Below are 21543 nucleotides of genomic sequence, written 5' to 3' on the forward strand. Positions count from 1 at the left end.
TGTTGCAAAGACTAAATGCTCCTTCTTACCACTTGTTGCAGTGTGTCCAATCGTTGTATGTTGCAAAGACTGAATGCTCTTCTTACCACTTGTTGCAGTGTGTCCTGTGGTTGGTATGTTGCAAAGACTAAATGCTCCTTCTTACCGCTTGTTGTAGTGTGTCCTATCGTATGTTGCAAAGACTAAATGCTCCTTCTTACCACTTGTTGCAGTGTGTCCTGTGGTTGGTATGTTGCAAAGACTAAATGCTCCTTCTTACCACTTGTTGCAGTGTGTCCTGTGGTTGGTATGTTGCAAAGACTAAATGCTCCTTCTTACCACTTGTTGCAGTGTGTCCTGTGGTTGGTATGTTGCAAAGACTAAATGCTCCGTCTTACCACTTGTTGCAGTGTGTCCTATGGTTGCTATGTTGCAAAGACCAAACGCTCCTTCTTACCACTTGTTGCAGTGTGTCCTATCGTTGTATGTTGCAAAGACTGAATGCTCCTTCTTACCACTTCTTGCAGTGTGTCCTATCGTTGGCATGTTGCACACACTGAATGCATCTGCCCGCCACTTCTTGCAGTGTGTCCTATTGGCAGCATGTTGCACTGAATGCGCTTGTTGCAGTGTGTCCTATCGATGTTATGCTGCACACACTGAATGTGTTTGCTTACCAAATGTTTCAGTGTGTCCTGTTGTTGGTGTGTTACACACACTAAATGCATCTGCTTATCACTTGTTGCAGTGTGTCCTATCATTTGTATGTTGCACAGGTTATAGACAAAAACAGTCCACTAGTGCTGGATGGAACAGACAGCATGAGGGTAGCGCCTAGAAAAAAAAAGTGGAAGTTTGACTATGCCAGGACGTCAGAGAACAACATCTGTGCTGAAAGCTGTTTCACGAAGGCCAGTGCTAAGGAGGCACCTTGTCAAAATCTAAAGTAGTAGGGAAACCCAATCCTCACTTTAACAATGTAATGCCGATAAGAACAAGTGTCATTCTCCAATAGTAGTCAATATGGTAGTCAATACAACAGCAAAGAAATAACTTGGGAGCACTACCGTACCATTGCAACAGTGACATCCCTCATTCTTCTAGGTAGTAGCTTTGTGTAAACTTCATATGCAATTCTGCTAAGTCCTTAAAGTACAGCATGAATGAAGCCACAAACATTTTATTGTAATTGCATTTATATAGCGCTTACTACCCCTGACGAGGCATCAAATTGCTTTTTCGGCGAGTAGCACGCTACTCTGGAATCCATAAAGGATTGGTGGTGAATCAGTATAGTAAAAATATGAAAGTAATTTGAGCGGTGGATATGTTAGTCAGTTATTTGGATTGAGAAGGATAGTGGAGGGATAGAAGAGGAAAAAAGGCTTGCATTTATATAGCGCTTGCTACCACTGATGAGGTGTTGAAGTGCTTTTTCGGCAAGTAGCACGCTACTCCAGAACCCATAAAGTATTAGTGGTGAATTAGTATAGTGAAATATGAAATTAATTTGAGTGGTGGACATGTTAGTCTGTTATTTGGATTGAAAAGGATAGAAGGGAAGGATTTCAAGTTTATTTGTATGGTTTGTTTTGGAGATCATAGCAGTATGAGGAGGCTTGGGATGAGTAAAAGGGAGGTGGAGAGGGAAGAGTCAGAGGGAGGGTTTATAAAGGCTTGTTTTGGGGTATCGGAAATGTAAAAAGAGGTATGAGATGATGCAAGGAGGGGTGGGGTACGGTAGGAAAGAGTCTCAAAAGGGTTATTTTGGGGATCATAGTAGTGGTCTGTGATGAATGAGAGAGTGGAGATAATTGACATATTGTTATAGGGTAGTAGAAAGATTTGAGATGACTCAGAGTTGAGCTAGAGGAAATATTGAGAGCTGTATATGGTGGAAAATAGGGTAGTGGGTTGGATATGCTGAATTAAAAGAAAAGTCATAAATACGTAAAAGTAACAAATATATAGATCCAAAAGTAATAAAGATATAGATCCAAAAGTACATCAATCACAGTTTTTGAGACGCTACAATGGTATTGCAGTTTTCCTCTTACAATCTCCTGCATTTAAAAACAAACGCTGGCAAAACTGCAAGTTGTGGTATTTCTAGGGTAAATGAGGGAAAACAGGAAACAGAGGAAGGTAATGAAGAGGCAGAGAAAGAAATGTGAGAAACGAAAGATAGGGGAATGAAAAAGGAAGAAGTACAAGGGGGGGGTCAGAAATGAGGGGAAGAAGTAAGTCCATCCGTTTGGACACATATGCGCTTAGTGACTGTGTGCATACCTGCAAGTTAGTTGTCTATGTGCCTTTCTATTTCTCTGTGTACTTGGGTGTCTGTCTATATGTAATTTTTCTGTGTGCATGCATCTAGGTATGTCTCTGTGTGGGCGTCACCCTAAATGTTGGCCTTTGTGTGCATGTGTACTGTAAAGTGTGTTCTGGCTGCATGTGTGGATGGTTTTCTGTATATGCATGCTTCTATTTAAATGCATTACAATAAAGCCAGTCTTAGGGCTTCACCAATGCTTGTCCGCCTTTTTATTCACAAGCCAATATGCTACTTTTCTGGACCCATTGTCTGTTATCTAAACAACTAGCTGTAACAAGTTTTGGTGAAGCTGGTAAGTTTTGCATTGGCTGCCAATTTCTATGCTTTACCAATGCTTATTTTGTAATAAATTATTACAAACATAGCTACCCATACATGCACACATAGGTAGTCACTTGAACATGTTTTATAATTAAATCTATACACAAGCCCTTTGAAGATTGCCACCTATGTGTGCCTATGTGCACGCCCACATTGCCCATTTTTAAACAGTTTCCTTTAAAGTATAAACAATTGAAAGCTGTCCACCTAAGTAGTCCTATTTGCATCTACTAATAGTGACAACTCTCTATATTTCATACACCAGAATAAAACAAGCTTTGACAAAGCCTTATAGGTCTGACGTTGGCCGGTCACTAGCCTGCCGGCAATTTTTGTTTACTTTGTCATGGTTTTCGCTTAACTTTATGGTTTGGGATCAATTGTCAAAAATAAATTATTTGCTTCAGGCCCAAAAAACAATTTTTTTGTCTAAAAACGTAAATAAAACAAAAAAAACACACACATTGATATAGTACTCCCTGGCACTGAATGGAACTACTTAAAACGTCAATCAGACTGGAAAGAAACAAACAAAGAAAGGGCAATTAAAAGAAAGCAAGTAAAACTAAGAAAGAAGTAAAGAAAGAAGGAAGGAAGGAAGGAAAAAAATGAAAAAGGGAACGAAAGAGAAAGAAGGGAGATGAGAAAAAGTAAGGAGAGAAGAAAGTGGAAGAAGAAAGAAGGAATGAACGAAAGAAGGAAAGAGAAGAAAGGAAAGAAAAAGGAAAGGAGAAAGCAAGTGAAAAAAGAAAGAAAAAAGGCGGCAATGAAAGACAAGAATTAAAGAGAAAGAAAGACGAAATAATAGAAGGGAATAAAAGAAAGAAAATAAAAAGGAGGATAACTTAATACAGAACAGTTTCAAATGGACACAATGCTATGCTGTGAAATAGCAGCAGTCAGAAAAGTAAAAAAATCCAAAATAAATTTACAACAGCATTGGCAGTCGATGGGATTAGATAAAGATGGAATGTACATCAGAACTGTCCTACTAGACTCTAAACACAAAGGAAACACTTAAGTAATTATAAAGTAAAAACAAAAACACTGGCACTGAATTCAACTAGCTAGTGTGTGGATGTGCTTCTTGTGAGACAACAAAATACAGTCACTCAAAATTAAGTTAACCGAAGCAGGCTGACCCATTGCCCCATCCTGTATGCTGTAGCAAAATGTGTATGACAACAACAGACCAATGGGTGAAGGGAGGTGGCTGAAAGCCCCAATATGTAAGTATATTATACATATTTTTATCAAATCAAAGTATCTTGTCTAACACAAGACCTAAAAACAGGTCTCAGTCTTGGAATTAATACAGTTTAGGATTGCATAAAGTTAAACTGCAATTGCATGAGAGGTAAGACCTGGGTGTTCAGTTTCGTTTTTCTGAGACAACATGGAACAGCTACAATTATTTTACTAACATGGTAAACACTGATACGGCTTCTATAGAAAATTCTATGATAAACAAGATCCGATGTCATCCTGAAGTTTGAGGACAGACGTGAAATTCAATACGCCAAACTATAGAAACCACATGAAGATTTAGTGGATGGCTATACGACGAGGAGGTTTTCATGCAAATTCCTCAGACCAGGGGATGCAGTACAGATGACAGGGCAGAAAACACACCCTTAAGGCCACAGAAATGTCTGGGTGTAAGCTGCTGGGGTCTTGTTTAAGGAGAGATGTATGAGTGTTTGAGATGCTGAGGAAGGCATTTAGACGGAAGCCAGATTCAGGTACATTGTAAAACTTCTGGTCGCTTATAAATTAGAATCATGCGAAAAGGAAGACCAACTATGAGATGGCCCTTGGGTCTTACAAAGCAGCATATATGCCACCTGGACTTAAAGGAGTCTAAATGGGATTAAATATGTTTGCTCTAAAACATTAACTTCTGGTGCCAAACTCTATCTTCTGTGGAACCTCGCGGTCGGAGTGCTAATATGTACTGTTTTTCAAGACCACAATGACGTGCCGTATAGAATAAAGTAGTTCCAAACACATGCACCATCAGCAGGGAACGGGTAAGGGCAGAGCGGTGTGTTCCTATCAATGAACATGCATCACGTTATTCTGCAACCCCACTCAAATAAAGAGCCTAGCAAATGCTGCAGTAACCGACGAGTATGATTAAAGGCACTTAATCAAATGTAAAAATTAATGACATTATTTCTGTTCCAGGTCACAATTTGACCAAAGCAATGCACAATATATATATATATATATATATATATATATATATATATATATATTTTTTATAGCATGCAACTTTTAACCATAAAATCTGGAACTCCAGATGGGTTCCCTGAAGCAACTGCAGGCGATATTGCTTCGGTGTTCGGGGGGTAACCGCTCTGTCATCGTCTGCTGCAAAAAGGCAAAACAAATCCCACAACTCGCTGAAGGCCGTTTTGCCCCTCTTTCAAAAATAAATGTTGAAATGCCACAGGCAGTTAGATAAGATAACAAAAATACCAAGCTGTCAAAACTACTTCCAAATGTACTCTTGCAGAATTACCAACTACTGAGAAGTACAGAGAAGGGACGTGTGCCCAGTCTCTTGTGGACAACTTTCTGCCCAGCTCGCACACGGACGGCGCCGGAGGCTGCTGAACAAAGGGGTCGCTGAATGCCTATGGCGCAGGGAAACACAAAGCGGGTCTCACCGTTGGGTCTCATGGCACAGCAGCCGGGTGTGATCAGGCTGTACTCGCAGCAGAGGGCGGCCACCAGCAGCAGCCTGGCTTCCATCTCGCCTCCTTGTGTTGTCCCGACACCTGCCCGGACCCCTCGCCTCGTAAGTACGGGACACACGTAGAGCCGCCTCAGGCACGGGGACTGCGGCCGCTGAAGCCTCCCGCCATCAGCCTCGAGCAGCGCGAGCGCCTCGGGAGGATGCCCGCAGGGACAGGGCGCGAGCGGAGTCCTTCCCGGGCGACAAACAGCGCTCCTCCCAAGCAGCGCGCACACAGCACCGACCCGCTGCCAACTCCGAGCGATAACTGAAAGTGCACGGATACCGCTTCAGGGCGAGCAGGGGCGTGGTGGGAAACCCGCCGTCCGCCCGCCCCCTTCTGGGGTCTCAGAGTGGAGCCTCTGACCAGAAATGAAGCGAGGCCTTAAATTACTGTAATTGTGTGGGTGAAAAATACCCTCCAGGGGTGACGAGCGTGACCAGCAACAGCAAGGCCAGTACGGGTGAAGTAAACCCATAACTCCCCAGAAAGGCAGGGCCAGTGCTAGGACTTTTGGGGTCCTGGGCAGAAAGGGACTGTGTGATGCCCCTCTAATTTGCAAAAAGGTGAAATCACAGGAAATGGCTATTGTTAAAGCGACTTCACAAAAAGCAACTTTCTAGGTGTGGATATCATTAACACAACAACAACATAAATATTAACACTGATAAAATAACATATAATTTAAATTTCTCTCAACAGAAAGTATATTATTAATCAAACTAGTTGGAAAGGTTTGATCTACGTCTCTTCAAAACTTATATCTTTAATACATGTTAACAATTTGTTTACATGTATGTAATATTTATATAGTGCCAAAATAGCTGAAAGGCTATGAGTTCTATACAGGGTCAGAGCCTGACACAATCAACATGTAATAGGAGGAATAGATGGTTTGTGACTGTCACTACATCATGATGTATTTTTTATTTATTTTTTATAAAGAGTTCAGTATTCAGATGTTTGCTAATTTCATTTGGAGCTGGGTTTGAGGTGTCCGATGTGGGGATATTGGCCCAAATCCTTACAGCATAGATGGGAAAGGCCTTTTACTTATTTTCTTTTTAGCACGTCTTCTTCTGTCTAAAGAGGCCCTTGCTGTGGGTGTATGGAGAGCCACTTGTAATGGTAAGATTGTCATCCAAGTAGTCAGTGGTGTCAGTAGTGTATATGTGGAACTTCTACAGTACAAACTTAGCCAAAAGGCAGCGGAACACTGTACAACGTCAATGACAAGCATAAAGTCAAGGAGTGATTGGAAAGGTAGCTGGTTTGTAAACTGCTAAAGCACTGGAAGAGAGGGGCGCAGCACAGGCCACTGATCTTTTGAATTGTGTGAAGAAGGCCGCTTTATTGAAACAGGTGCACATCACAATAATTTCCTGGGCAATCTGCAGTGCCGGCTGCTGCCATATAAAGTGTGGAGGGGATAATACAAATTAAATAAAACAGTCTTACCTGACTCTGCCGGCCGCCTCGGCGTTCCTCTGACACACAGCCCGCAGCACACAGAACAGGCTGCCAAACTTCCCCACCCAATTACAATGCTGCTCTCATGATATACCAGATTACTTATAAACAAGGGGAACCCGTAAGGTAAGAAGGACCTGGGGTGTTTACTATTTCAAAAAACAAATGGTCCTTCGAAATCAATTTAATATAGGAAAAATAAATATAGCCCAGAATCAGTACTATATTAATTAGAAATGTCCAGCCGGACATGTAAATTTAATATTCAACGTAATGAATTGGCTATAGAACAAACAGAATAGAGTGGGACACAGTCCTGTGTCCTTCAACAGACAAAACATATAGAACATACAAAGAACAATCACATTTGTAAAGGATTTATCAGGCTAAACAACCAAGCTTTACGCCGATCGAGAAATGGGGGGCAAGCTATTTAGAAGGTAAGCAGTCATGCACAACTTTTAACTCATGTGTTTAACATGCATGCTGTTCAACAAGTCCACGACGTTTCGATCTATTACATGATATCTAGATCATCATCAGGACTAATTAATAACAAGCCTGAGAACGTAATGCCTGTAAGAATATTGGAAGGAACGGGAGGGGAAAGAAGGAGAAAACTACAATCTTGGCAGAGACATAGGAACAGTGTGACACAATTTGTACTCAGTACACCAAGGTCAGTATATACAGGTTATATCAGGAGGAACTAGCAATTCAAATCAAAGCAAAAAAGCGTTTAGACAGTGTCCAATAAGTTCACGCAACAACACCGTATCAAGATCAAGGTGGAGCCAGGGGTAAAAAGTAACAATTTAAAATATTGTAAAGTGACAAGATGCATTCTCAGCTAGAATTAAGTGAGCCAAGGTGAGGGATAATGGGGAAGACACATAGCGCGAGATGGAGGAGCCATCCTGGTAGAAGTGTTTGTGACAGGCAAGTAGTTGGCTGAGTGAGTGCTGAGTAGAGCGACAAAGGGTTTACCGTGAACGAGTGCGATGCTCGGTCTGTCCATGCGTTGACGAAGGAGGATAAATCCTGGACGGTATCCACGGGAGAACGATGAAGGAACGTCCGGGGTGTGGGACTTCTAGGGAGGGAAGCAAGCGGGTTGAGGTGGGGAATGGGGATGTGAGGATACAAGCACGAAACGCGAGGTGTCAAACTCACCAGTTAGAGCAATTTAGAATGGACTTGACTAAAATTCTGTGGACGCCGGTGCATGTGAATCCGGTCTTCCGCGTGGGATGAGGCAACTTGCCGATCACAACCTTACCTTCCTTGTAGTTGAAGAGCACGGTCGCTGGTGTGGGAAGCTCGCGAGTGACGAGTATAAAGAGACGGTGTTCGGGCACGTGATCATGCGCGTTACGTGCGTGCAAAAAGTGCAACCGTCAGGAAGAGGGAAAGAGTGGCGGCCATATTGGGTCAGTGGAGGGGTTGTATGGAGGGGCTAATATACGTGATGTTACGGTAGTGAGGAGGAACATACAAAGCAATATCTCAATGATGCGCAATTTCTGCACTAATAGGGATGGAGGATATCAGAGGCAGTGTGCCATGCATGCCGGGTGCATGCTATGAGCACAATCAACGTGAGGAGAGGGGAATTGGTAGCGACCAATTGGGTCAGTGGAGGGAGTGATGTGAGGCTGATGAACAGTGACATAGCAGAGTTCTTCTAAAATAATTTTTTACCAATTTAAGAATAAAGATATTATTCGGGAATTAGTTGGGGCACAGTTTGCATTAGGAAGGGGTGAGCAACAAAGGACAGTGTTAAAGTAAGGTCATCCAGTCCTCATTTCTGTTGAGGCCATTTCATATAGTGTCCAAGCGGATGATCAACTTGAGCTCTTCTCTGTTAAGGATCTCTGCCAGGTCTGCGCCTCTCGGTGGCAGTTTGATGATTTTTAATACAGTCCACTTGATCTCGCTATCCTTGTGGCCAGCATAGTTGAAATGTTCGACCAATGGGGCATTTGGGACGTTGCAACGGATCCTGCTGCGATGTTGTCCAATCCTTGTTTTGATTTTCTGGGTGGTCTGCCCAATGTAGTTCTTGTGGCAGGGACATTGAATCAAGTAGATTACGTTGCATGTATTACAATTGGAAAAACCATTAGATTTAATCACAATATTGTCAAAAGAAAAGGTTTTCCCTTCCATTGTACATTCGCACATATTGCAGTTGCCACACTTCGCATGCCCTGTCAAAGGTGTGAGGCCCCAATGTGCATCCAGTGTGAGTGGAAGTGTTGTTTTGGGAATTGCAGCTCGTACTAGATGGTCTCTCAAGTTGCGATTCTTTCTAAAAGCAAACAATGGCCTTTCTAGGTTCAGAATTCCTACATTTAATGTGGGCCAATGTTTAAGGATAGACTTGCGGATGGGGTTGGAAATTGCAGAGAAGGTCGTGACGCAAACTATCCTTTTTGTGTCACTTTTGGATTTGGGTGAGAGAAGGACTTCCCTTGGGCAGTACCAGGCTCGTTTCTGGGCATTTCGAACCAGGCGCTTGGGATAACCACGGGCTTTGAGTTTATCCGAAAGCACAGAAGCCTCCAGGAAGTAATCTTCCATGGAGAAGCAATTACGTCGGATCCGTAAGAATTGGGAATAGGGTAAAGAGTCCCGCAGAGCCCAGGTTGATTACTCTCATATCTCAACAATGTGTTGCGTTCAGTTGGTTTTCTGTAGAGTTTGCTAAAAAGTTCGCCATTGGAATGGTATATGGTGAGGTCAAGAAAGGGGATCGAGAACTGATCAGAGGAGAGTGTAAATTGAAGACCCAAACAATTATTGTTTAGCCAATGTAAAAAGTGGTTTAAGGAAACCCCATTGTTCTGCCAAATTAGGAAGACGTCGTCGATATAACGGCGCCATAGTTTGACTCCAGAGTGAAAGGGGTTATTGGGTGTCAAAATGATGGTGGTTTTCAGAAAGTCCATAAAGAGAATGGCCAGATTGGGGGCAAAAACCGCACCCATCGAAGTGCCTTTGACCTGTTGGAAAAATGTATTGTCGAAGCTAAAAAAGTTTCTAGTCAGACATATTTCAAGCAATTTGAGTAGAAATAATGTGGGGACATTGTGTGGTCTGGGCCTTAGGTCAAGGGTTTGTTGAATCACTGTTAAGGCAAGAGCCTGTGGGATGTTGGAGTACAATGATTCAACGTCCAGAGAACAGAGCAAATTCTCAGTTATATTGAAGGGAAGATGTTCCACCATATTGATCATGTCCATGCTATCCCTGATGTAGCACTGGGTTTCGGGTACAAAGTCTTTAATAAAGAAGTTAACATATTGGCCAAGTGGTTCCAATATGGAGCCACAGCCCGAAACTATGGGGCGGCCCGGTGGAGCAGTCAGGTGTTTATTAATTTTGGGTAATGTGTAGAAAACTGGTATTCTGGGTGACTTTGCATTAAGAAATTGAAATTCTTTTTGGCTGAGAAAGCCATCATTTTTAGCCTCAGTAGTAATTTGAAGGATAAGCCTTTGTAGTTCCTTAGTGGGGTCCATAGGAAGTCTACAGTAGTGGTCTGTGTTATGGAGTTGACGGAGTATCTCAGCTTTGCAAGAGTCTAATTCTTGCAAGACAATACCGCCACCCTTATCTGCTGATTTAATGATAAGGGAGTTGTTATTTTTTAGAGTCTCAATAGCTTTCTTTCCCTGGAATGTTATATTGAAAGGGATAAATTGTTTTTTGTCCTTTAGTGCATTAAGGTCTATTAGCACCATTTTTTCAAAAGTAATAATTGCTGCAAAAAATAAGCATGAAGACGGAGCCTTCTAAAAAATCTAAGTAATTCGGTATGTATTTCAAGAAAATTGGGGTGAGTAGTTGGGACGAATGACAGGCCTTTGTTGAGAAGTGATAACTCAGGGTTAGCAAGGTTATGTGTAGATAAATTAAAGATGGGGATGGTGGTCAAATCCTGAGTTATATTTGGTTGAGGGTCTACCATTGGTAACATTTTTGTCTGGTCTGTCGTTCCCCTGGTGGATTGTACCATCGTTGTGCTCGTTTGACACAGCCCTGTTTTGGTTGTTCTGTTTGACCTCTACCTAAAAAATTTGGATTTCTGGAAGAAGTGCTCGCTCCTTCACCTGAGTCTGAATTCTCAGAAGATTCTGAGAATTCTCAGAAGATTCTGCTGAAGTATCTGAAAAACCTACTAAGGTGTTACGTCTTTTGAAACGTCCCCAAGGTCTGCTGTTTTGGGGATTCGTGTATGTCCTATTAGTATAGAAGTCTTTCTGTAAATATGGATAAGTGCGTTCAACAGAATATGCCTTGATGTCCTTTTTTACTTTGAGAGACTTTTAATTTTGTTCAATTCTGTGGAAGTCGTCCACAGTGTTCTGTATTTCCTCAATCAGTTTTTTACCTTCTGCTATTGAACTTGATTCTTTTATCTGTTTCTCAATCTCTAATAACTGCTCGTCACTCGCGAGCTTCCCACACCAGCAACTACAAGGAAGGTAAGCTCATGCCATGCTCCCTTGGGCTGTTCCACCCTCTCAGCATAATTTCTCCATCGTAACCTCCTCCCTTCCCCCCTTCCATCGCAGGCCTCTCTTGTGATCGGCAAGTTGCCTCATCCCACGCGGAAGACCGGATTCACATGCACCGGCGTCCAATGCCACTCACCAGCTACTCGACAGAATTTTAGTCGAGTCCATTCTAAATTGCTCTAACTGGTGAGTTTGTATCCTCACATCCCCATTCCCCACCTCAACCCGCTTGCTTCCCTTCCTAGAAGTCCCACACCCTGGACGTTCCTTCATCGTTCTCCCGTGGATACCGTCCAGGAGTTTATCCTCTTTCGTCAACGCATGGACAGACCGAGCATCGCACTCGTTCACGGTAAACCCTTCGTCGCTCTACTCAGCACTCACTCAGCCAACTACTTGCCTGTCACAAACACTTCTACCACGATGGCTCCTCCATCTCGCGCTATGTGTCTTCCCCACTATCCCTCACCTTGGCTCACTTAATTCTAGCTGAGAATGCATCTTGTCACTTTACAATATTTTAAATTGTTACTTTTTACCCCTGGCTCCACCTTGATCTTGATACGGTGTTGTTGCGTGAACTTATTGGACACTGTCTAAACGCTTTTTTGCTTTGATTTGAATTGCTAGTTCCTTCTGATATAACCTGTATATACTGACCTTGGTGTACTGAGTACAAATTGTGTCACACTGTTCCTATGTCTCTGCCAAGATTGTAATTTTCTCCTTCTTTCCCCTCCCGTTCCTTCCAATACTCTACAGGCATTACGTTCTCAGTCTTGTTATTAATGAGTCCTGATGATGATCTAGATATCATGTAATAGATCGAAACGTCGTGGACTTGTTGAACAACATGCATGTTAAACACATGAGTTAAAAGTTGTGCATGACTGCTTACCTTATAAATAGCTTGCCCCCCATTTCTCGATCGGCGTAAAGCTTGGTTGTTTAGCCTGATAAATCCTTTACAAATGTGATTGTTCTTTGTATGTTCTATATGTTTTGTCTGTTGAAGGACACAGGACTGTGTCCCACTCTATTCTGTTTGTTCTATAGCCAATTCATTACGTTGAATATTAAATTTACATGTCCGGCTGGACATTTCTAATTAATATAGTACTGATTCTGGGCTATATTTATTTTTCCTATATTAAATTGATTTCGAAGGACCATTTGTTTTTTTAAATACTCATGATATACCAAGCATGGGAGAAGTGCCGGAATTGGCTTGAGTGGGCTGGACTGACGCTCGTTCAGGCACAGGGATTCTGTGCCGTTTCTCCACCCGGTTGTGGAATACAGCTGAGTTGGAGAAACCTAAGTGCGCATGTCGGTTTGGCCATCCTAAAAGACCGGCCATACCGACTTGGGCACTTACAGTGCCCATCACTCCTCCTCTCTGTCGTGACCTGCCCCACTCCCCCTAAACTGGCATTGGCTCAGTCAGTAAAAGAAAATGATAATAAAGTCTTTTATTATCATTTTATTTTTGCTGGTTTGCAGTGGGGCGGCGCTCCTTTGCCATGAAGGAGGAGCCACCACTGGCAATCCACCTTAAAAAATTAAAGTCTTGCTATAACAACTAAACTATACATTCTCCTAACCCTGCCCATACAGTCCCACCAACCTACCCCACCCACAACTATCCACTTCCTATTGTACTGCAGTTCAAGAGTTTGCAACCTTAACTTTCCATTACAGCCTATGACTGGATGTATTAACATCTAACCAACTGAACTTCCTAAACCTAACCTTGAACTTATTGCCTAGTCCAGGTGAGAGGTTATTCACCCCCTCCCTTTCCACGTGGTTCGCCAATGGCAATGCCAATCAAACGTCTGTAAACTCATGCAATACTTTCCAGGCCACTGAAAAGCACCTGCCTCAAATTACATTTTTTGCAAACAACGACCCCTAATTGTGCACCTGTTCCAACCAGAAGCCCAAAAAGGAAAAAACTAATCAGGAGAAAAAGAAAAACGTGACTATGGGGCCAGGTGAGCACAAAAAATACAAGACTAGGAATCCCCTCCACCAGTCACCAGGTCACCTGTACCTAAAATGGTGGCAGGAAGACCAAAATAGCCCGTTATAAAAGCCTTAGCCTACATAAACATGGTTATAGAGCCCAAACAAGATGGCAGTCTCCCCGACTACACCACCCTCTCAATATCAGACTTTCACGTGGTAGGCTGCCTCCCAAACCCCCATTGTGATGGCTCTATAGATGATGCAACTGGGTTTCAAGATGATGGGGGCTGATAAGGGGAACGCGGCATGCAGAATGCCCTACGGGGTCTAGTGTAGTAGATGGGTTCCCAGATACCCAGAACAAGGTAAGGTATGTGTAAAAAGATATCAAAGCAAATACAACTGTTGAAAATAGCTTTACTTCTATTAAAGGCATCACCCAAGTCACTGTAAAACACCAGAAACCACAACAATACAATCATATGTAGGCTAAAAAATTGCCATGAGCCATGGCTACAACACCCCTATTAATGTCCTCTGAAGCCTTTAAATGTTCTTATACTAATTATTCTAGAGTGCATTTCCTTTTGCAAATTAGCATGAGGCAGAATCACTCAGCAGTTTTGAGATGCATCTTCTTTCACCTGCACATGACAATTTCTGCTAGTGTTGCAGAACACATGTGCGGGTATTACAGAAATGACCAGGGGGCCCAACAGGTGTTTGCGACCCCTCTGTGCATCCCGGGGCACTTTGGTATTGCAGAAGAGGCTGCAGACTTGTACAGATAGCAGTGGTGCAGGGCAGTCCCTCATTTGCAAGGGGGCATGGCCCCATGCAAATGAGGGAATCTCTTTACCTCTGCATCCGCTCCGTACTATGGACACGGGCGCAAAGGTAAAGAAGATGTTAGGGGGCGTACTGGCAGTGTTTCACGAAAAGTTAGTGCACCCACTTATGGTAGCACTCTGGAGGGGGCCCTCTGGACCCGCCACACATCCCCTTGCAGGCGGGTACAGTCACTCACTGCACCCGCCTACAAGGGGATCTCTCTCCCCTCTTTAAAGCACAAGTGGGTGCCGCATGCACAGTGACACACTAAGTGGTTTTGAAGCAGCTGCTCCATATTTCACTTGAATGAGCTGTCCCCAGGGCAGCATGAGTTCGGGGCTGCCCTGAGGGCAGCACATTCAACCTTTATGGTGCACTTTCCCTGTTTGCACCCGGCACACCTGGTTGAAGGTGCACCGTAGCGCAAACAGGGAAAGTGCGCCCTATACGTAATAGGGCCCCAGGCAAATCAATAATACTGTGAGGCAGGCTCACTAACAGACCCTTTTCTTTAGGCCTCACAGTGCTAGACTATGGCCGCAAGGCTCAGGGGTGGGGGTGGGGGTCGGGGGATCTTGGGTTGCGTCTGTTCAGTAGTCTAACGTGATGGACAACATTTTCATGTCTAAACCAGAGCAAAAGGGCACAAATCTCAAGAGAACATCTTGGGATATAATGGTTTTTAGACAAAATGTCGGAAAAAAAATATTGTGATACAAAATATCGTGATCGAGAAACATTGTTGCCATGGAATATCGATTTTTTTAGGTAAGTAATATAGCTTTTAAGAATATCTTTGTTGTTTATACCATTTAAAAAAATTAAAAAGTCAAAAAAACTTTAATTATCACTGTCTTTTAGTTCATATATAATTTTATGCGTTATTGTATCATTGTTAATAATATTTTTAAATAAAGTTTGCAATTGTAAATTATTTATAATTTGCAATTTAATTGCTTATAGTAATTTATAGTTTTGTTGGGGGTTGCTAGGTTTCTATGGGTACACAGTGGGAAGTTAATTAAATATAATTAACAAGTAATGTTTTATTTATTATTAATAATTTAGTTGATTAATAATTAAGTAAATGGTGTGATAATTATATTTTCAACTTCTATATTAGGAGATGGGTGTGGAGCTGTTTTGCGGGGAGAAAAGAAGCAATTTGGTTTTTAAAGAGTTCAGCTTGAGGTTGTTTTGAGAGAGCCAGGACTGAGTTTTGACTAAAGTGGTATTTAGTTGAATGCCATTGTCTAGAGAGGATATCTTTAACTATAGTTGTGTGTCATCTGCATACATGTGGTGTGCAATGTTAGATTGATTTAGGATTTCAGGTAGTGGCTCCATATGCAGGTTAAAGAGTGTGGGGGAAATGGATGACCCATGGGGACTCCGCACCTCACTGAAGAGGAGTCAGAGAATGAGTTGCCTAGTTTTATGCATTGTGCGCGATTCTGTAGTAAGGAATCAAACTAACAAAGCACTTTCCCAGACAACCCCATTTTGTTTTCTAGTACTTTTAGTAGGATGCTTTGGTTGACCGTGTCAAACTCTGATGAGAGGTCTAAGAGGATGAGTAGGCACGAGGGGTTGTTGTCTAGTATCTTAAGGGTGTTGTCTGTTATGTGCAGAATGGCTGATTCAGTGCTGTGTCCTGTTCTAAATCCTGATTGAATTTTGTGGAGTAGGTTGAATTGGTCAAGTTGCTGGCTCAGTTTGTTGTACACACATTTTTCCAGCAATTTTGCTAGAAAGGGATATTTGACACTGGCCACAAGTTGCTCCGGATTGTAGGGTCAGCACCCACTTTTTTCTAGAGGGGTGCCACTTGACCAGTCTTCAGGCATTCTGGGATACTGCCTTGTTTTAGCGATGAGTTTACAATCTTCGTTAGTATAGGTGAGAAGAGGGGACATAGTTCCTTAAGTGTTGTGGAGGGAATGGGGTCATTGAAATGTGAAGTTGGTTTCATGGATAGTAGCTCCTTGTGCACCTTTGCCTCTGTTAGTGTTTTGAACTTGCTCCAGCTAGCTGGATTTTTGGTCTTGGAAGGGTGGTTCATCATTGGCTCCATCACCTGGCATGTAGGGTCATCCACAGGATGGCGATCATTGACTATATTGTCTCGTGAACTGTGACTGTCGGTTGCAATTTCCATTTCAATTTCTAAGATCTTTTAATCGGAAAATGAAGAGAACGCTTCGCATTTTTCCACTATTATTGAGCTTGGTTACAATGTTTGCCCCCGGGTAGACAATTTCAAACAAGTCATCTTGGGCGATTCCTTGCATTGTCTAGTTGGGTTCTGAAGTACGATGCTTTGCTTTCCAGATGCGTTTTTTTGTAGCTGTTTCGTCGTTCACGTAGTTTGCTCGGCAGTAATGTTGAGAGTTCCTGTCTGCATCTTTGTTTCGCCTGTCTAAGACTGCTCTTTTCCTCATTTAGGCTTTGAGTGTACCAAGGTTGGGAAGGTTTGAATCTTTGTTTCTTGAGCCTCAGGGGTGCTACTGCCTCCATAATATTTGATATTGTTCGGTTGTAGTGTGCTGTTAATTCAAACATATTCTGTTTTGTTGCTGGAGCGGTGAGGTTTATTTTGCACATTTCTGTCAGTTTCACCTTATCCATGTTTTTAGTGTCTCTGACCCAGTAGTTTTGTTTGGTCATTTGCCCTTTGGTGGTCTGTGTCTGCGTAATTAGGTGGAATAATGTTGAGTAATGATCAGACCAGTCGATGGGTGTTATTGAGTCTATTGACAACGCCCCTTCTCTGGATATGATTAGGTCGAGCATTGAACCTTTGTTGTGTGTTGGGCTTATGCAAGATTGGGTCAAGTTTTCATCATCTAGGAATTGTTTAAGGGTAGAGACCTGTGTATAGTCCTTGGCATTCCAGTGAAGGTTAAAGTCACCAAGAAAAATCGCATTGGGTGTAGCGTGGAATGTATTGTGATTACCCATGTACTCACAGGATGTGAGATTGTCTACAGGGAAGGTTTTGACTTAAAGGGAGTTCTTGTGAATGACTGCAATCCCGCCTCCCGGTTGATGCTGTTGGTCGAGGTGTTGTATAGTGTAGTTTGGAGGAACGAGTAAGTCCAGCCATTGATTTAGCCAGGTTTCTGTCAGAAAAAGAATATCCAATTCATGGTGAAGAATAGTATCACCTTGAACAAATTGTTTGATCTTGGGCAAATCGTATTCTTCCAGGACCTTTACTCATTATCTCATGGGCTGATAGGCCATTATCTTAAATTAAAGATTTTAGGGTGGGTGCTGTTCTTTCAGAGTCGTTTCATTCTCAGTTTTCACTCCTTTTTGCAACCCTAATGTTAACATTTTACTTGTGTAGATCACTTCCAGTTTTGCAAGTTCTTCCTCCCAGTTACCATGTTAGCAAATGCTTCCCCTTCGCACCTCTACACAGTCATTGTTCCCAAAGTCAGTGTTGGGGCATCCCACTAGACCAGAGGTCTTCAAACTTTTGGATGCCGAGACCCCCCTGTCAACATTTTGAGGCGTAAGGACCCCCTCTTGACAAAAATGTCTAAACCTGTTGACTAAATTGCGTGGGATGAAAATGTAAATAAGGTTATGTGATGCCGCGTATTTTGGGATAGCATTGCTTCATTATTTTGATATTTGTTACACACAGTAACGCTGAGGAAAGATTTCACCCAATCAGTACCCATTTATAACCAAAATACAGCAATTATCATCAGAAAGATTTCAAGTCAACCTTTGTGAAGGGTCTTCCACTCTGCAGCAATACGTGCTGCCACATTAGAAGCTCACCTGGCCCTGACCGGAAGAAGCAGGGGTCCCTTAAAACCCTGGCGGTTTTGTGTAGAGTTAAGCCTTTTACCCATGCAGCTTTCCTCTCACCCCCTCCCTTCCATCCCTCTCTCCTCTCCTCTCCTAACCCCGGATCCCTCTCTCACTTTGCAGGTCATTTTCTTTCACCCCTTTTTACAACTTCTGAACTCTCCCCATGCAACCTCTCACTTCACCTTTAATCACCTCTTGCCATTCTGTCCTTTCACTGCCCTCATCTCTAACAGTCTCTCACATTTATCTCATGGCCTCTCTGGCCCTGTCACCTCCCGTGCCCCTCAGCACTTCTCATTCACCTCGTCTCTTCATTCAAATTTTTGTCTATTTGTATCTTACACCTCTCCAGTCCCCCCATTCCTCTTTCACATCTCCCCTTTGTTCTAACAGAAGCCCTCACCTTTGGATCACACTCACTTCTTGCGTGTCCACACTTCTCTTCGGCAATTCACATTTCTCCTCATCCCTGACCTCTTCAATCAAATTCTCTCACTCCCTTGCTGTCCTCTCTCATTTTGGGTGCGGATGCAAGTTCAGAATGGGATGAATGAATGTATGATTACTGATGGGCTTGCTTGAGTGAGTTGCATATTGAGTAGTGAGGGGGACAGGTGAGTGAAGTGTCACATGAGTGCAGGATGAGTAGTGTACTCCGTGTGACTGCAGGTTGAGGTATAGTGTGAGCAGGACAAGTGCATTTTGAGAGCAGAGTGATCACTGTGAGTGCAAGGTGAGCGGGTGAATGATGCAAGTGCATGGTGATCAGTGTGAGTGCATTGTGATCACTGTGAGTGCAAGGTGAGCGGGTGAATGGTGCAAGTGCATGGTGATCAGTGTGAGTGCATTGTGATCACTGTGAGTGCAAGGTGAGCGTGACAATGAAGGGCGAGAATGAGGAATGAGTTGTCTGAATGCAGGGTGCATTCCCAGACCCATGAAGTAACTCAGCATGTTATTGACGGGGGCGTAGACTTTAATATCTAAGTTAAACTATTGCGGCATTAATTGGGGATCGAGGGTGAAGGAAATAAATAATGTGCTGATCCTGCAACAAACTTCCAGTCCTATGGTTAGGGTTGCCAGCAGATTATTTTGGTGGCCCAGTCGGTACAAAAAAAAGCAGTCACCTAAAGCGGTATTTTCAGCGCTTATCTGTGCATACTTCCCAGGGCCGGCTTTAGTGCTGGTGGTGCCCTGTGCGACAATGTTTGTTGGTGCCCCCCACAATGACCACCCCCACCACGGATTCTCTCACTAGCACCCTTTAACAGTGACCAAGTCTCCATAACCCCACACTCTCAGATGCATTGAATTAGTTATATAGTGCCACTCATACCAGTGTAGGGTGTCCGAGCACTTTGCATCACACACACATTACACAGAGACAATCAATCATAAGTGTGTAAATCAGTGTATAGGAAATGTTACATAAGCCAAAGGACTAAAAGTATAGGAGTCACATGTCATCCATACTGGTAGGCAGTATAGTTCAAGAGTGCTTGGTGTGGAGAAGCACAAACTCAGAGTCGAAAAAGAGTTGGGAGTTTCCTTTAATAATAAGAATTGATTGCTAGCCAAATTAACCCTTTTTGCAACATTAATCAATGGTCTAATAATGTATTCTTTGCAGTGTGTATGCTGTTCTAGGATGAAAGTTAATAGCTCACTATTCTATATTAGGACTTTAAGTTATAAATTGCAAGTAACAAAAGGATGTCTCTTTTGAAAGCAGTAACCTGCTGATCTCTTCACATCATACACACTCTGTATTCTACTTGGTACACGTTCTTTGCAGCAGGCATATTAACCCTCTGCACTAACTTCACCGAAGTCAAAACCTCAACTATACAAAATTCTGATCTCTCTCCAGGAAGATAATTAATCACACAAGTTATCTTGACATTTATGTGAGGCCTGGTAATTGCCGGGGAAAGAAACGCTGCAGCAGGTGCTTCAAAAGCACAATAAACTTTCACACACGGCGCCCCCAGGAAGCCAACTTTGTATTCCTTTCCATGAAATGCATTCTCACACTACGGCAGTGAATGTAAAATCCAAATGTAAGGAATAGGCACAGTGGGGACCCAGGGGGTACTGGAACCAGCAAAAAAACCTAAGCCTCTGTAAGCAGTTTACAAAGGCATGTTAAATGGTCTTTAAAGACCTGTGAAAAAACACGGGGGTGGCGGAGACAGGAATCCAGACACTGCCCAGCTGAGCCCCCAGCAGCTCAAGTTTCACTGCAGCAGCCCGGGCTGAGACACAGGACGGGGGAAGGGGGGGGGGGGCTGAAGCCCTTGGGCCTGGGCAGAAGTGTGACTGGGAAGGCGCGACCCCCTTTGCATCACTCCACGCCCCCCCTGGGGGTCGCGCCCCACAGTTTGAAGACCCCTGCACTAGACTGTCCTGCTCCAGGCTGTCTGGCTAAACTGTCTGTTTTAAATCTCCTGTTGATTAGCCTGCTTGCCTGCATCAGCTAAACAAGGTGGACATTTGGTATACAGAAGGAGGTCGCTTCAGGAAGCAGGACAACTACCTAAAATGAAGAACAGTCCTGCACCCTGCCATCCATCGTTGGTGGGTCTCAGAGCAATGGACTATGATCATAAAGTCCAGGGGTAAGGAGGTAAGGAGGCCTCTCCTGGACCTCTCCCAGCTGCGCTTCCCTCCCCTCTTCCCTTTATGAGGGTGGCAAATGTGCGGCTGCGTGCCACGGGCGCGCTGCAGGCGCACCAAATGCAAGCCTGGGATCCTGGTTCTCAGACCTCTCACCACTACGACTCATCCACCCTCCTCGCACTCAACCACGGAAGGAACAGCAACTGCCAGCTGTCCATGCCGAAAACCACCTATGGCCAGTTCTGCTGCCGACACTCCTTCACCATCCTGCCCATTCCCACGATAGCCGCATCCACGCCAGACGCCAGCACCATCAAAGCCCTGACGTGTATCCTCCTCAACATGCGCTCACTGCACAGACATGCTGTAGAGATCTGGGATCTCCTTAACACCCTCTCGCCAGATGTCGCCTTCTTCACAAAAACCTGGACCAACGCCTCCTCCGCCCTGACATCGCCACCACCATTCCTGACGGATGCAAGATCCGGAAGAAGGACCTCCCCAACCGCCATGGGGAAGGACTCGCCATCGCACACAAGAGCTCCCCCAACTCTCCACCTCCAGCACAAGCGACTCCCCTTCCACCACTGAACAGCTTCACTTCCATAGCCAAACCAAACCCAGAAGAACGCTTCACGGCACCCTCGCCTACAAACTCTCCGGGCCCCGTGCTTCATTCACCACTACCATTACCGACCTCATCGCACCCCACACCATCGCCTCTATGGACTACGTACTCATTGGAGACCTGAACTTCCACCTCGGCAACCTCAGCGACCCCCAACTCCACCACCCTCCTGGACAATCTCGGACTGAAACAGCTCATCACCACCCCTACCCACAAGGCAGGACACACCCTCGACCCCATCTTCGCAGGAGGAAACAACGCTTGATTTAACCACACCACGCAGCCCCTCTG

At 43.7% G+C, this 21543-nt stretch overlaps 1 protein-coding gene across 1 annotated transcript in view; it reads right to left on the reverse strand.

Moving 5' to 3' along the window:
- Positions 1-5653, reverse strand: part of F2R (coagulation factor II thrombin receptor) — a 131142-nt gene extending 125489 nt beyond the window's left edge. The window contains exon 1 of the mRNA XM_085632280.1: positions 5308-5653. Coding sequence (XP_085488406.1) covers positions 5308-5392 — 85 coding nt within the window. The 5' untranslated portion in view covers positions 5393-5653. The remainder of the gene's footprint in view (positions 1-5307) is intronic.
- Positions 5654-21543: the final 15890 nt, after the last annotated feature.

Source organism: Triturus cristatus, chromosome 2_1 (assembly GCF_964204655.1).
Source record: "Triturus cristatus chromosome 2_1, aTriCri1.1, whole genome shotgun sequence".
In the NCBI taxonomy this organism is placed as follows: domain Eukaryota; kingdom Metazoa; phylum Chordata; class Amphibia; order Caudata; family Salamandridae; genus Triturus; species Triturus cristatus.